The sequence below is a fragment of the Lepisma saccharinum genome, chromosome 30 (genome assembly GCF_977018435.1).
Source record: "Lepisma saccharinum chromosome 30, izLepSacc3.1, whole genome shotgun sequence".
In the NCBI taxonomy this organism is placed as follows: Eukaryota; Metazoa; Arthropoda; class Insecta; order Zygentoma; family Lepismatidae; genus Lepisma; species Lepisma saccharinum.
The window spans coordinates 20399492-20417792 of NC_139258.1; the positions used below are offsets into that span (position 1 = coordinate 20399492).

General features: G+C 36.1%; 1 protein-coding gene across 6 annotated transcripts in view; it reads right to left on the reverse strand.

Annotated features, from left to right (window-relative positions):
• Window positions 1-18301, reverse strand: part of Npc1a (Niemann-Pick type C-1a) — a 139971-nt gene that overhangs the window by 4820 nt on the left and 116850 nt on the right. For 3 of the 6 annotated variants that reach the window (XR_014441014.1, XR_014441013.1, XM_083115569.1), the window contains 6 exons: window positions 15686-15831; window positions 13672-13874; window positions 11686-11917; window positions 10769-10882; window positions 9956-10118; window positions 6372-6548 (listed from right to left, as the gene is read on the reverse strand). Coding sequence is in view for 3 of the 6 variants with exons in the window: in XM_083115569.1 (XP_082971695.1) it covers window positions 6372-6548; window positions 9956-10118; window positions 10769-10882; window positions 11686-11917; window positions 13672-13874; window positions 15686-15831 (1035 nt within the window). In the remaining 3 variants the exon portion in view is untranslated. The remainder of the gene's footprint in view (window positions 1-6371; window positions 6549-9955; window positions 10119-10768; window positions 10883-11685; window positions 11918-13671; window positions 13875-15685; window positions 15832-18301) is intronic. The other 3 variants (XR_014441015.1, XM_083115570.1, XM_083115571.1) reach the window with 1 other exon arrangement.

Sequence of the window (18301 nt, forward strand, 5' to 3'; positions counted from 1 at the left end):
CAATGTTACTGCTGCCAGAAACAGACTTTATGACACTTTTCTACATCAGTTGAAACTCAATGATAATGACTCGACAAACACAATGATACAGCCCCATCTTTTGCAGAGTTTGAACCTGGTACTTAGCACAAAAGTAAAAGCCAAATTGTAAAAATTTTCCTAGCATAAATTTGATGTGATTAATATAAGTTGCAATTTTTCATGTCTATGCAGAAAAATTCAAGCAGAATTCACGAATAATTCCCAGAGCCAATAATTCACGCAGAATTCCTGGCGAGTAGCCATCCTGACATCTCAAAAATTGGTTAAATAATTTTTAAACACACTGTACATTTCGACCAGACAATTTTTCAACAGCTGAAATAATACCAGTCCTTAAATTGAGGTGATCAGCAAAAGTGATGCATTCAGCACACAGTGCTAATGAACGAACAGTTGGAAGTTATATGACAATAAAGAGTGTAATTATATTCTGCTGATCTTCACATCACTTTACTATTTGTTAACTTTTACGACATTTTCCTTCAGTCCCATGTATTACTACATCCAATCCTACAGTGAATTCATGATTGCTTCCAACTTCGCACGGTACTTGCACAATTTATTTTTCAAATATTCCACAGTGTATTAAAATATCCAAAATGTGTTTAGAAATGAATTGTGCTTGAGTGGTCATTATGTACACTGCAAACTAATGTAGAATTAATTGCTACAAAGAAAGGTGCTATACAAAATTACATCTCTACAAATATAGTACCTTTCTATATTATACAGCAATATAATTAAGGGTAAGCCTGAACAATTTTAATAGTTGTGTGTGTTTCATTATGTTCCAGTTACTTTTGTAATCAAAATTTAAAACTTAATAGGTTATTAACTTTGTTTTGTTTCAAATAAAGACATTTTTCTAGCAAACAAATGATAGCATTTACAAGTTGTGACAAAGATTTTATCTTTTTTCTTCTTTTTGCACATATAGGCTAATTGGAACTGGACCTACAGTTTGAAGTGGGATTCAAACCAATGTGCACCCGCCAGATCATTCGGGATCGAACCTTGGACCCCTTGATTACAAGGCGACAGCATTACCATTACACCGTTGGAGAGGACAATTTATTGCCAAATGAGTTTTGGAGAAGGTGAAAATCTTTCCAAGAGCTAACGAGTTAAGCATTAGCTCTCGAAAATTCAATCTTCTCAAGAACATCTTACAGCTCATTTGAAATGGGTATTTGTTAAGCGACTACTAGTTATTTCGGAACAAGCAAAGAAAAACAATATGTTATGTAACACGTATCTGCTACAACCAAGAAAGTTTCAACTAACAAATTGCTTAACATGTAGTCCTGGGTTTGATACCTGGTAGAGGCAGATGGTTCAGATCCCACATTAAACTGTAGGTTTAGTCCCAATTAGCCTTTCTGTGTATAAATTTGACTTTAAACAAAAATTCAAGTCACTTACTATGCTTCAAACTTCCTATTTCTAAAAAATTATCAGGCTTTCCCACAAGAAAAACTATTCTAAGACTTATGTACATCTAAAAGATATTACTTTTGACCAAACTAACAAGTTTTCTATCATTACAATAGCCAAAGTTTGATCTTGATCTAAGTTATATTTGGGTGTGACACCATATACTATTGACATGCACCAACTATACTGTTACATATCATGCAGCAAACAGTACCATATTATACTACTGATATTTCCTATGCTATACATACTGGCTTCGAAATTTAATTTGAAAAAAGGTCACATTTACAGCTAAATCTGTACAATGCACAAAAATATAAAGTGGAGGGATAGGTTTACTTACATGAAATTTAGAAATTTCGTATTTCCACGTTCAGCAATTTATAGTCAAATCCTATTAATTTCGAAGATCCTCTGTCTTCGTTCACTAAGGGTACAGCCTTTGTGGAAAAACAAAATTTCTAAATTTCACATAAGTAACTGTACCATAAATGTGTTTTGTTTATACCAGAAAACCAATCTACGAATGCTGAATTGGCATGTTATATGGTTAACTGTGTTGACTTCACAACAAACACCAAAGCTGGAAGCAACAGTACAGAGGTGTGACTGAAAACCAATCAGATCAACAAGTCTGCCAACATTATTGCCAAACTTACAGCACCACTGACAAGATCAGTGTCATGTCTGCAGTTTCTGGCTGTGTGTGCGTGTGTGTGTGTGTGTGTGTGTGTGTGTGTGTGTGTTTTTTTCTTTGTGCTAGTACTTGTAGCAATTCTTTTCGAGGAACTTTCGGTTAGTGAGTACATACAAGGATTAATTTGAATTTTGGGCATGTAGGAATCACGATCCTTTATTTCTGCAATTTACATGTCCTTCCATCCCTTAAACAGAAGACTTCTTAACGTGTTTTGATTTCTTCGGCCCACTGGCATGTCATAGTTCTTTTAAACTTGATTTGAACATAGTACATACAAGCATCACACAAAAATCCTTGCTATGCAGTAACTGCATCAGTGTTCACTTTTGCAAAGGAGTAGATAACGCAAGTGAATTGACAACAGTGTGCAAGTGACATAGCATTCAGTGGTGGTAAGGGTAGAGTTCATGACCATAGTCTCTCCCCTGTTCCCTGCCCAATGATGCTATTACTGATAGTAATGCAATTAAAGATGAGAGGTACAGTTTTGGGTATGAAGCATGATCAGCTGTGTGAGAGGGATATACTGTATTTACTCATGTATAATGTGCACTTTTTTCCAAAATTTTTGCCCCCAAAAACTGTGGTGCACATTATGCACGGAATAATTCAGACAGCTAACATAAAACCGTACAGGTTCAGTCATTCCATGATTTTGGGACACTTGCATTGATATTTCATGTTTACGGAACCCTATCATGTTATATATCATTGTAAAGCTTGAATCCTGCAGTTTCTGAATATGGAAACAGTATTCCATACAAGATAACGATACTAATGTGAAATACGGTTGAAATAAGTTTATCAAAAAATGAAGAAACATTCTCATTTTTATGGTACTTTGGATGAAAGAAAACATAAGGAAAAATACAATAAAAAATTAAAATGTATTACTGGAGAAATAATATGACATACATGGAGTGTGTACATTCCTTAATGGAAGAAATCTTGTGCTGCTAACTGCTATTTGGAAGGTCCTGAATATGCCTTGTATAAATGTTACATTAGTCACGGAAAGAAAAAGTATATATTTTGAAAACGTAGGAATGAGCAATTGAATAGGTATGACATCATTCACTCTTGATCAGCATAGCAACAGATTTACAACCTACAACTAAGAAAGCCATTTCTTGAAACTGGATTGTACTGCGCATTATATACGAGATATAATTTTTTGTCACTTTTACCCATCCAAAACCAGAGTGCGCATTATACACGCGTAAATATGGCATCTATGCAGCTTGACAGTTGGATTTTTACAGTGAAACCCTGATTTTACAGTCTCCCTGTATAATTCCTCTCATTTTGTATGACTACATACGTGGGATCATCGCCATTAAAATTTTTCACTCCTTAAGTTCATTTCCTTCTGCTACCATTAAGTATGAAAATGATTATGATAAATGAAAGGACAAAAAACACACTTTGCTTGAAATGTGTACCCTGAACCTTTCAAAGCATGCCATAAATTTTGGCAAATAATGGTTGACAAATATCTTAAACTTAGATGTAGCCGCTTCTATTATCATGTAACTGATGATGTGCAGAGCCAAGTATGTGTGTATATGTGTGTTGTCACTGGCATCATTGGGAGGGATGATGCTCTGTCATACAATTCTAAAAAATGTACGTATGCAAGATATCAATGCTATACAGCACATCCCGTGACAACTCAGAGGTAATGACCCTTATGTACCCAACTTCAAGACTTTCCCACTTAAATAATTGCTTCATACACACTCTCATTGCAATAACTCACTTTATAATTACAGATTTCTTTTAACTGAACATGAATACCTATTCTCCTTGTTGATCTTTCACTAATTTACCACGTACGTAAGGGTATTCTAACATTTCAAGACTTTAAAAGTAGTTTTTACATTTCTTGTCTGTAATGATGTAAAGTAAAATCAGCATTTCAACTTTAGCAAAGCTCAGATACATTGAAATTCAGACTACTACCTACACATATACATTTTTACAGTACATAAATAGATTGAATTGCTTTATTTTACTTCGCTTTTTGTGCTACTTTTGGCTAATTTGCGAAGATGGGAATGAGTGATGACATGATGAAATTGATAAATGGACACTCCAATGTCCAGGTCAGGATTCGAACCCAGGACCCTGGTACAGTACATAAGCTAAAGTTTCTAGTAAAATTAAATTAACTGAAAGAGTTGCCTGAATATATACAAAAGTTAAAGAACGTCACAATTAAACATTGAATTTTAAGTTCTCTAATTAATACGTTTAGTTTCACATCCTTAAGTTTGGTTAGAATTAAGGTGCTTGTAAAGAGTAATTATAAATGTTTGGAATAATTATAAATGTCGGAATACAAGCTGTATTGCACAGCAGATCTTTACTTTTCATAGATCTACTAAATGAACTATCAGTAGATCACCACTTCTGCCAGCAATACTGACAAAGGAAATGCGAATATTTGCACAGTCTCCAGAATCTGGATTTTACAAACCTATTGCTGGAATTCTGTGCATCTTGTGATATAAACACATTCTCGGAAAAGTATATAATTAAATCCCAAGTGATACCTTCCAATATAGATGCCACTGACATTGACCAATACACACATCAGTATTGCCTCGGCTCTGGTTAGATTTGTATCGTCATAACTGAATTTACTTTAAATGTATACTGTACAATTAATTTCATGGACTTTACACTCAAAATTTGGATGAAATAGTGTAATCTGCATTGTATAATCATTTCTGAGAAGCTGTTTAATTAGCATCAAGAGATGAACTAGTCTATTTTTATCTTTTATATCCAGTTCTTCAAGCAACTGTTTTTAACAATATGTAAAGTAAAGTTGCTATATTACAACAATGTCACACTGACATGACCAATTGTATAACTGATTCCCTTTTGTTTAAAATTTTGAACCATTCTTTAATCAAACTAAAAATAAATGTGTGATAAAGGGAGCATGTGTTCTCCTGAAAAGTCACTACGAAAAACACTGTTTATATGCTTGTAACAACCGTAGACTACAAGAGAAACAATATGTAAAAATTCTATACATCATATCACCCAAAAGTTGTTTTTTATTAGCTACCTATAAAGCCATAAAAATGCATCTTCGAAATATACTTTGCTACTTCCTAATAATTACTCTATGTCTTCCACTGCACATTTAGGCACATCAGTATGCAAAGACCACATGTTGACGAACACTGTGCATTAATTACTGCTAAGTGAAAGGTAGGATTGTTTCATGCAAGGGAATAAATGCTACAAGCAGAAGCATACAATGCACAACATGTAAAACATTCACTACATACAGCTAGAAACAAAAATTGCTTTGTCTATATAAAAATAAAACAAACAACAAAAAACAGCAAACATTTTGAAGTCTTCATTTTTTTGTGACACTAAACATTTGTCTTTCAAAGTTGTGCAGAAAAGTTGCAAATCAATATAAATCTCTTCAACGCCTTTTGTTTGCAAATTTTGGTCTGACTGTACATGAAACAGGACAGAAACCCTAAACTATAAAGCCAGCAGTTTGGTTATATTTATTCAAATGTTTACAAAAATACAACAGGCAGATAATGCTAGCAGAAGCCTTTCTTGAGGTCAAAAAATGCTTGTAATTCCTGAAACTTAAGCGAAACAGGTTCCAGTCTTGGAATGACAGACCCTCTTATTTCACTTCTAGCTATCCTGTTCCAACATTATTCCCAATTCAGACTGAAAATTTCCCTTTTTATCTTTAAATTCTTTGTGGTTAGATAAGGCATATTAATCCCCCCCTACCCTTGGCAAGAGTTTAAACCTGGGATATCTGGCTTCATAGTATGTTAGGCATAGGAACTTTACCTTATATTTACTAAGAACACCCATGACCAGGTTGAAAGTCAACCACACTAAATGGGTTTCTGTGAACTTTACTGTGCATACTTCTATGAACGTGTTAACTTAGAAATGCAGTCATGCTTAGTGTCACAAAATTAACTCATTGTCACAGTCCAACAATCAAGTCAACAACAGCACATGGCTAGTTTTCACCAACTCTCTGGATGCAACGGTACAATCATAAGAAAGGAGGGGAAAGTTCAGAACTGTGGCATCAACAGGTACAATGAACAACTTCACACAATCTTTACTGGTGAAACAACATTACGGGGGAAAGTAAATAATGCAAGCATTGTTGCCTGCACTTGTTGTTTACCTAAGTCTTCAAACGCTTTATCTACATTGCTGTTTTGTACATTTTGTTCTGAAACTGAAGATTGATCAGGAGGAGGAGGAGATCTTGAATCCAAAGTATGATTAGGAAGATCCAAAGTATGATTAGGAAGGAGATTAGAATCATCTTGGGAATCCCCCTTCTTAGATAAAGATGGCCCTACAGCAATAAAAGAATGAGATCACTCATGCTCTCACCCACTCGCTCACTTACATAACTACATAATTCCAATGGAGCATACCCCAGCTTCAACAACTGTAATGAAATACTTATGTGCACTACTGTACATTAATAATAATAATAAAAAGATAACTGTAAGTAAACAGAAAACATTAGCAACATATTAAAGGTTACTTTACAACTAACAAAATGATACCAAAAAGCTGTAGAACACCAGAATTTGAACCTGAGACCCTGAGATTCAAATCGGTCTGTGGTTCGAACCCTGGTGTAGCAACAAATCTCACTTGCCTTAAGTCTGTGCCACAGATAAATTGTGATAAAAGCAAAATATTTTCCCTTAAATACAAATGGTACAGGTGCAGACATATTGATACAGTGAATACACTGGACAGACACATTATATCGCTACACCATTATCATTATGAAAACTTTTTTTCAGGGCTGAGCAGATTGGGATGAAAATTTTAACAATTGATACAATGGTTAATCATAATGTATTGGTATTAGTCAATACCTGTGATATAGGAAAATTAATGGTTACGATTTATTCACTGATGCTGGTCAGAACTTTTACGGAGAATAATTATGCTGGAAACCATGAAAGAATTTAAATTCTTATTTATTAAGTATTAAATGTCATCAATTTTAATATGTTCAGACTTTTTTCTTGGAATCTTTTACAACAAACCTCTGGTAAATAGTTGCACGTAACTGCAGTGAAATAAAAAATATGAAGGCATGCTGAAAAGTAATGCCTCCTATTTTTTTGTGACTGTGTAAAGACATTTTGGATTTTGAGCAACAATGCATTGTACTCTTCAGACTTCTCCGCTTCTCCTATCCAACTTTCAAACTTCTATCACCAGGGGTTGCTGAACTAGAGCAAGGAAAATGGAAGCATGTAACCATACTATGTCGGTGCGCTTCAAACTGCATGTGATGACCCCAATTGACATTCATCAGAGAATGAAGGCTTTTTATGGCAATGAATGTGTAACGTCAGTAATGTATGATGTTGCGCTGTTCATGCTCACAATGAAAACCCCTGCCGAGGAACTCTCAATGTATGCGACAAAGAACTTCTTCAGAAGTTGAACAACTTTTAATTGTTACAATAACAATCCATGCGAATTGGGAAGAGTATTGATAATTAGTTCATAGTAGTATCCGCTCAGCCCTCTTGTATTGTTCAGAAATCAAAGCACTGATGGAAATTTAGAATAAATTATTGTTATGCATGCTACACCTGCATATCTATGTAGGTATGTATGTATCAATACATGGTATTAGTTTGATAATAATAATAATTATTATTATTCCCTGTATAGTGCTCCTTAATCTGCTGGTGACAATGATTAATAACTTTATAGAGATGTACCAAACTTGATCTCCTGCATAATTGAATGGTTAGCACTCTTGCATTTGGTGAAAGCCGTCACAAGTTTGATTCTCGGTGGGTGACAAAAATATTACAAAGGACAATTGGGAGTTCTCTCTTCTTACACAAGTATATAATAATTCCATGTGTTTTTGCAAAAAATTACTATATTTGTCTATTGATTCTGGCAACTCACTGTCACCATTCAAACCAACGAATTAACATAATTATCAGCCAATTACCTTATCTACTGCTTAATTTACCCCACCCTTTATACAGAGTGAGATGTCAAAACAGTAAACCTTTATACACAAGAGGTTAACGTACGTATTTCTGAGCAGTTTGTTGTAATATAAGCAGAAAGGATGTAAGTTTCGAATGAGTGGGGTTTACAGACTTCAGCCACATGGCGGCGCTAATGTGCATGGTAACAAACGCACGTCACAACAGCACACACAGTATGTTGTATGGAATGCGAAATTTTCGAGTATTACATGCACGCTACTGCCGCCACGCAGCTGAAGACTGTAAACCTCCACTCATTCGAAACTAACATCCTTTGTGCTTATATTTCAACAAACTGCTCACAGATACGTACATTAACCTCTTGTGTATGAAGGTTTACTTTTCTGACATCTCAAACTGATCACCCTGTATTTTCTATGCACTGCTACTGGCTAATGTTAATGTAAATTTTCATTGCAAGTTATTGATTCCTGAACCAACTAAGTTTTCATCATACTAATGGTAAATTAATTGCACAATACATTAGTGCAACCGCCAGAGTTGCACATATGCTGAAGCTACAAGGATATATAGCAGCAATAATTATCTCAGGTGGGTGAGTATAAAGGAGTCAAAGGTTCAAATTGCGCCACTGTATAGGAACAAGGGTGTACTAGCAACTCTCTTAAACATGTACAATACACAAAGCATATACTAGTAGTTGGACTTCATGCGAGAAGCTCAAGTATTTTTTTTAACAACTATATTCAACTGAAATAGCTGATGGCACTCGGATGATAGGACTTAATTAAAAAGTTATGGTTCAACCAGGGATTAAATGTGGGTCTGTGGCACCCACTGAGCCATATACCTCTGGCCTCCTCACAAATTCCACAACATTGTTACCTGTGTATGTTTATAACATTCATTGTAGCTATACTGCAGCCTATTGTTGCTGATATGTAACACTAATGCCATCTTTCTGCAAGCCAGGAAACTAATTCAACTGCACTAGCTATATGAGAGCTTATAGAACCAAAATTTCAGAGTAAGTTAAAATTTGAAATGTGTCTGAAAAAATTTTGACAACATATTTTGTGCACTCAGTTTCATTTCTTACTACGAAATTATGTATAAACATCATTGATTTCATTGTTTATTATTTGGTTTATTTTATTATGCTGTTCTGCCACTTTTGGCTAATTGCGAAGATGATGATGAGCGATGATATGATGAAATTTATGCAGTCACAAAGAACACCCACTTTATGCACAAAAAGGTTAATCGGAACTGGACCTACGGTTTAAAGTAGGATTCAAACCACTGTGCCATGTGCATCCACCACATATCGAACCCAGGTTCCTTTGATTACAAGTTGAGGAAGTCTATCTGGAATATATTGCACCAAGTAACTTAGGCAATTATGCTCTCAACCTGGCAAAGCCTTTCATTTTCCCCAACTTTTCCTATGTTTACAAAATACCCTAAAATTCCAAGTTTTTTTAACTTACAAGTTAATTTCCCTGACTTTTACAGGTTTTCAGGTCAGTGGGAAAATCATGGTATGATAATTTTATCTGGTTCAGTGTTATAAATTCCCAATGAGAGGATAAGCTGCCTTAATTATACAATACAAATGCAAAACTATACTGGCAACAATTATAACTAATGTTTATTCTTTATATAAATGTTGAACAAAAATAAAATCGTGCTTGAAATCTGGAAGTCATTAATGAAAAACTCAATGTACACACAGAAATCATATATGCCTTGCACTTACCTATATAACTTAATAACACAGGAAGGAAGATAAGGCCATGGGCAGCTCCGAACAGCACAATGCCCAAGTACATTCTGAAGTAGAAAACTTGGAATATCTGGGATTTGGCAAAGCCTAGCACAATTATTCCACCGAATTTAGTAAGTGTGATGCCAGAGAATACCTGGAAATAAATAATCAGTGGATTGAGTTATATGTTGTAGCATCTGGTTAACATTTATATCATTACAGAATGCATTCATTATATTCGCTATATATTTTAAATAGTGAATTACATGCGTAAAAACATGCTGTTCTTGTATGTATGTATTGCTTGTAGAATTGTTACTCTAGTGTAAAATAGTACTGCAGGGTGAGTCAAAAGTCAGGTTATATAGGAAGTTTTCCATGTCTTGTTAATTGTTCGTGAATGGTTGAATGTCCAGTCTCCTGGTGCATGGATCGGTGGTCGTGGTCCCCGGGCCAATGAATTTTGTCCTCTGGGGCCACTTAAAGGTGCTTGTCTACTCAGTTAAGATTCAGAACATCCAGCATCTGAAGGAACGCATTGTGTAATATGCAGACATGATTATGCCGGATGTTCTAGAGAACTAGAAACGTCGCATGCACAAATGCATTAATGTTCAACGTGCACACATCAAAGACATACTATAAATCCCTATGTAACCTGACTTTTGACTCACCCTGTAGATCTGTCTATTCGACATTTATTTATTTATATATTTTCAAAAATTCCAATCCATGCAGAAATTCCACCAAAAACCGCTTATGGTAAATATCAAGTAAATTTCATTGTTATTCTACATTCCTTACCGAGCTGCCCATATTTATTAGTGAATCTCTGGCTCGTTGAACTCGAGTTTGTTGCACAGAAACTGCGAACGCATGGACAAGATGACTGCAGAACTCAACTGATATGCCAACAGCCTGAAAGACAAAGAATAATTTCCATTTATTCGATTCAATGGCACTACATATTAAAATACAAGGTTGGTTAAATGCTAAATTTAAAAACAGAGAAAAAATAATATGTGCTTTCCTTTCCTGTACTCTGGCAATACATACTTATTACATATGAAACAGTACTATTCTAGTGAAGTGAACTTGGTAGATTAATACAGACTAATGATTACATACATCCATTTCAATATTCTGATGTAACTCTTTAATGTTCTAAAGCATTTTTTTTTGTAAATTGATGAATATAATTGGAGAAGAATATTTACACATCAATAGCGATCAATAATTTGAACAAATTTTAATTACAGTAAAACTTTGTTAATCCGGACTAATGTGGGGATACTTTGATTGGTTTAACGAAAGTCCGGATTAACTGAAATAACCTAAAAAAACATTAGAAAGTACATTAACACTCCCTTTATAGCAACAAAACATGTTTATTATGGTGTATTTAAAGGGCATAGGCCTAAATACACTATACAGTACAGTAAAATGTTACGGAGCAATATGACGAATGTGATTGTTGACTTCTAGCCACATTTAAAACCTTGCATCCTGCTTTTTTTTGGGGGGGGGGGGGCGGGGGGGCTGTCCAGATTAAGCGAAGTCCGGCTTAATGGGTTTTACTGTATTGCAATTTTCAAGTATCTGCATCGGTGGGAATCTGTAAGAGTTATCGGTTCAGCCCTAGTGAATTTGCAATTACTGAAGTGCAGACACGTAAGTGTAAGATCAAGGTTTGAGGAAATAAATAAAAAAAAATTGCTTACCATGACTAAGTTGACCAGTGACACTGCATTCAACGATATGTTCCACCAGTACATGAGTCCTCCAATGTCCACAATTATCATCAGAATTGTGATTATCACTACTATCGATGACACAATATCAAGACCCATCAATATGAAGGTAACAACAAAAATGGCAGTCAAGGAGATGCCAAGGCCTTTCAATGTGTCTGGCCACATTGTTAAATATTGTTCATAGAACACATAAAATATACTGAAATAAAAAGGAAGGAGAACATTAAGAATTCAGTTTTGTATTTTAAAATACATATAAAAAGTCGTTCAATATTGTTAGGTTCAAACAACTATACTACCAAAAATATCGACCATGTTTTACCTTTAGGATTTATATTTGTAGTGTGCTGTGGCCAAAATTAATAGTGTAATATAGGCAAATTTGTAAAATAATCGCCTGTAGCTTAGTACAAAATTCTGCCATATTGTTGCATTTATGAATGTGCGATACATACACCCTTGTACTGTAATATAAATGCCTAAATGCAATTACTTTGTCACATACATACAGAAGTTATAAACATGCATAAAAAATATGTCACTTAAAATTGACCAGTATATTTTATACCAGTATATTACTGCTATGTCCCGCACCGTGACCATGTGATCTAAGCTACAAGCTTTGAGTTCCGTCTACAGGACACATGCAGGTTTGAGTCTTCTGAGTTAAGCGTAACAACTTTTCCTGATTTTGGCCAGTGTATGGGACTGCTGGTCACCATTTCATGAGGAAATTGGGAAGCTATGAATGAGTAGTGTAACCTGATCATGAAAAACCTACAATGACTGGGGGTTTGTTGTGCAGACCACATATCACCCCATAACTGGTTGGATGGTCTCCCACCTTTGATTGGAGTGAGGCTGGCAGTCAGTAGGTACGCACTGGCCCTCACAGGCTGTTATGCCACAGCAGGGGTGCCCATCCCCCCAAGGTCTATGATGCACTATGCTGAATTATTTACTCAAATTACTTTGGTCAGAAAAAAGTCACGGAACAATATAATACAGACATATTTAAGCAATATATGTTTACATTAGGTACTTTAGGCTCACTTTCATGTTTGCTAACATAAACTGTACAAAACTGCTTAGGCTCACTGCCATTTTTAGTGTATTGAAACTTATTTTTAGCAGTTTGTCTGCTTGACTAACCTTGTATTAATGTGAACAGTACACCCTCCCCCCATCCAAACCGATTCAAAAGACATAGTATTAATGCAAACAGTACAACCCCCCCCCCTCCAAACCGATTCTAAACGCATAAGAGGTGGCAGTGGTGGCGATTGGGTTCCAAAACTAGGGGGGCAAACTTGTTCATAATAACCATAACTAAAAATCAATAAGCCAATTTTTGTGTGAAGATGTATACAATTTTGTCCCCCCAAAATTCCCATGACGCAGGCATGTCATGAAACCCCCCCCTCTGAGCACCCCTGTGCCACGGCACTGTGCAAATTAAGATTTTTGCTTTGGGGGGGATGTTCATTAAGTGCTGTATTTGTGATTTCATTTCGGGAGAGGGTATGCAAATTTATATATTGTATATGTTACCAGTCAGTTATTACCTGGCGGTTCTAAATATCTTAGAATATTAGTTCTAACCCCTAAACGTATAAGGACAATATTTCTTGTCTAAATAATTTTAAAGGACGTGCAATAAGAAGCTGGTCATACTGTGCTGACCTGTAGGACATGCGCACTGCATCAGCAATTTCCTAAATAAACTCCTGAATCGTGTGGCGGATGTTGTTCGTGACCACTGTCTGCCACTTCTTGGCTTGTCCTCAATTTCGGTTTCTCCCTCTTTGAACTTCTTTACCCAATGCTTAACATTGCTGACGTCAATCACTGCATTGGCCAGATCCACACAGAAGACAATGACGATCTTGTATTATCTAAAATTTCATACGGGTACACTTCTAATAAGTATTAACTTGTCACAATTTTACTCACCTGTAAGGGAATACTTCAATTGTGGTTTGATTTGTTCCTGCATTTCGTGCATTTATCATGTCTGTGATGTTGGCAGCTATCTTTCTAGCGGACCTCAAAGCTTCATAATAATCCTCTGATGACTTAAGAATAGTGTGATATGCCATGAAATAATTTGCTTTAGCGTGAGCTAAACCATTTGGATCAACATCATAATTTACACCCTAGAAATGAGAGAAGTAAAACATTATGCATATGAACATTAGAGCACATGTTAGAATGAACACCGTGAAACAATGTATGGGCAGATTAAGGGGACCCAAAAATGTGCCCAGTTTTTTATCTTTTACTCACCATAAATACGTGGCCCTTTTTATTGGTATTGGGCAAAATTTCACATCAGTCAATCTGTATTAAATACTAATTTAACCACTTGCCTGATTAACCAAAGTTAACTCTGAATTTGTTTCTGCTTTACATATTATTTACCCAAGTTATCTCGTTAAAATTTTACAACTACAGTGTACTTTTCTGCCTACCCGGACAGTCTCGTTTGAGCTTTAATAGGTGTTAATTCCAATTTTGGCCACTAGGTGGAAGGTGTAGATAGCTTGTCGAGATACTGCTGCCATCTACCGGACTCCCGTGACACTACATAGTTGTTGCCTTTCCACTGATGCGAGAGGAAAGAAGATTCGTCGCAAGTCAAGATACTATTGCCTACATTGCGATGTTGCACTCTGTGTTAGCCCATGCTTTTGGGTTTATCACACTGTGGGTAACTTTTGATGTGAGACAGTAAGTGTCATAGTCTGTAAACTTGGACAGCATTAAAATGTGAAGATATTTTATTTTTGACAGTTTTATTTTCAAACATTTGTAGTACTTTCCTTATATGTACGAGTTAACTCGGGTTAATAATTATGGAGGATTTTTGAATAGTTTTGTGACCTTATTTGACCCCAAAAATAGAATTTCGTTACCGTTCCTTAATTGCCGATATTGGTACATTACAAACACACAAAAAAAAATTGTAAAATATGGACCATTTTTGGGAAAATAATGTGTCTGGCAACTGGTTAAGAAATTTATTTCCTGTTATCTTGAAACTTGGTAACTATTACACACACAAGGATCAGTTATTTTCTTAGAAGCACATGCATGAATTCAAATTAGAAATGCTACTAGCATTAAACTGAAACATAAAACTACTAACCTTCTTTATGCACACAAGTCATAATCGTTAAATGCCCATATACGAGGGGCGTCCAAGACGAATTTAGAAACTAACACAAAGCGACCACGCAGACAGATCATGTTGTGCTAAAGTAATGTGAACACATTTACTCATTTTTTACATGCTGCTATCTCTTTCCAGGTAATTGCTGGGACCGTGGAAAGTTATCCTTGCGACTAAATTATGGCTGAACAGCAATTGAAGATAAAGCTGGCTCATCTTGAATGGATTTTCTCTCTCTCGGACTCATTAACCCAGTTGTAAACGGTGGCAAGGGAAGGGGAAGTGTCTTTGTATACCTTGACCAAATGGGTGTGGATGGTCTTAGGCAGCATCAAAAACTATCACCGCTCAATACTTCAATTGCTCTTCAGCCATAATTTAGTCACAAGGGTAAATTTCCACAGTCCCAGCAAATACCTGGAAACAGATAGCAGCATGTAAAAAATTTAAATGTGATTTGATTTGTTTGACTTCGCTTCTTGTGCCACTTTTGGCTAATTTGTGAAGATTGGGATGAGTGATGATATGATGAAATTGATGAATAGACGTCACAAACGTGCATGCCCAAGCCAGGATTCGAACCCGGGACCCCTGGCTTAGCAGCGCAATGTGCTAACCACTCCACCACGGGGGCCGGCTTGAGTAAATGTGAATACATTACTTTAGCACAATATGATCGGTTTGCATGGTCACTTGTGTGAGTTTCTAAATTTGTCTTTGACGCCCCTTGTATTCACCACAAATACATGAATAAAAACATTCCAAAAATTGTTAAAAAATTAATACTTTCCCTACCTGCCCATAGGCTGCATGTCCTCCCTTTACGCATGATTCACTGGGATTGTCTTGCAAGAAGAAGGGCAAATACTTTTCAAATGAATTCTTATTTGGGCGAGTTCTATCTTTATTTAGGCCTACATTACAAGTGTCACAGTTATAGTCTGAAAAAGATAAGAAATGAATTATACTTCATCTTTAATGTCAAGTTCATTTGTAGCTCAGAGGTTATAGAGGTGTGAATTTTAAGGTTACATAGCTTATCCGCACACAAGAACATCTAATCACAAGGCAATACAAGGTGTCCCAAAAGTAACTGTGCTTTTTCATGAAACCAGTAATGTATTGTTTTCCTTCACAGGTGTTTGAAAGAGATGTTCTCTGTAGAAGAAAGAATAGCCATTGTTTCCTAGAAACTTGGTGATAAAACATTCGAGGATATCACGGTCTGCCCCTGGCGTGGTTACCCAACCTTTAAAGTTATATGAAACCCCACCTTAAACCTTTCCAATCCTGAAATTTCCAAAGTTCAACAGCCTTTGCTTCCCAACCTGATTTTCATATAACCACCATGCAGTAACGCAGGATGCAATGTCTGAAGCTCTTACTTGTACAAAAAAAAACAACTTAAAAATAAAATTATATCATTGAACCAAAAGAAAAATAAGTGTGACAAACTTTGAGTGTTATTTTTGGACATCCTATACGAAATTGATCATGTAAGTAATTTTACTCCTTCGTACTAGAGATCGACAACCCTTTCCATGCAGAATTACAAGGATAAAACATTTGTGTAAGACTACCAAAAATTTGCCCACTTGATCAGAAAGAGACAAATTATGCCTTACAGCATAATAAAAAGGAAATTAATGTTCACGGTTATATTCTACAATTCTATTATGTTATCAAGTAAGGTATTGTGTTCAAAGTAATCACAAATGACAATACTGATGTTTATTGCCCAGCGTTAACTCTCGGCTGCTCTGTGGCACGGTGCTGCTGTCAGCTTGCAAAGATAGCTGTAGTACTCAACACGTCCACATTGTATGAGCAGTGAATTGTTATTCGTTTTTTATGGAGCAAGGGACGAACGCCCATCGAGATCCATAGGGAAATGCTGCTGCCATATGGGAACAAGTGTCTCGCTTTGATAACTGTGCGGTGGTGGTGTTGAGAGTTTAAAAACGGCCGAGAAGACCTTCATGACAATCAACGTCTTCGCGCCTACTAGCTCACAACAGAAAATATTGTCCACGTGGCAAACAGGACCATCCACAGACTTCAGTCGTTCAAATGGGAGATTCTGGAGCATGCACCATATAGTCCAGACCTTGCCCCCAATGATTTTTACGTGTTCGGTCCACTGAAAAGTTCCTGGCAGGACAGAGGTTCATTTGCGACGACAAAGCAAAGACCGCTGTCCGGCAGTGGTTTCACGATCAACCGGCCAAATTCTACAACAGCGGCATCTCCAAACTAGTGGTGAGATGGGACATATGCCTGAACCACTGTGGTAATTATGTGGAAAAATTGTGCAAGGTACATAGAAAAATTCCTATATTTTGATTTCCCTGCCTGTTTATTATTTAAGACTTTTCTATTTGCCCTCGTATATAGTAAATCTGACCGACCAGTTCCAATTGGTCATTTTCTTAACATTATGCGTTTATATTGTGACATATGTACCAGATTGAATTTACAACAGATACAGTAAATTGTTCAAAGTATTTTAATGTGAAGCAACGGAATAGCTATAAATTTAAAAGTCTGTGCATATCAATAAGCGTTCACACCTTTTACTCTTAATTCTTAACATCTTTCAAAGTAGACAATATTTTTAGAATGTTCAGGGAAATATATTTGGAAAATTTATTCCCGAGATTTGTTATGTCAGTCCCAAGCAGAAATGAATGCTTCCTTCAATTATACGGGACCAAGCATACATGTAGTTAACCACGTGAAAACAATTTCCACCCAACTGCTGGTTAAATACTTGCTTATGTCTACAAACTTTATTTACTCGGGAAAATAACATCACCATAACGATGTATCTGTTGTTATGTGCACACACATATTTACGTGTGCCACGAATCGTCAATACCTTACTACCACTTTCGTACAAAAAGGTTCATGATTAAATATTGCTAGGCGATATTTAACTTTCAAGTTGAGGTAAACTTCCTGGCGAGCACGCAATGTCTAATTCAATAGCTTGCGATCATACACAAAAACGCTACCACGTGCTTAATGCGATCCACTCGTTCCACTCTTACCTGCAGTCAGCCATGTTAAAACAGCCTACCTGATGAGCCAAGAAAGCGTCATACTTTTTCACAGGGAAATCCCGTATTACCATTCACTTCCAAAGGCACAAACTCGTCTCTTCATTCCATGAAGAATGCTGATCAAGGCACACTGGCTTAGAGCATTGAACGAGTCCAAAATCGATGCACTTTTCTAGGCAATATCACTGCCTTTCAACAACATTCATGCAAAATCGGATCCATTTTTCCGAACTCTTCTCTCCCCTTTTCACTACCCCAAATTCTACCTTTTTAATTACAGAACCAAGCATCACTTCACAATGCTATTGCATGCGTTAAGGATCTATTCAATAATTAAAGTTAACATTTC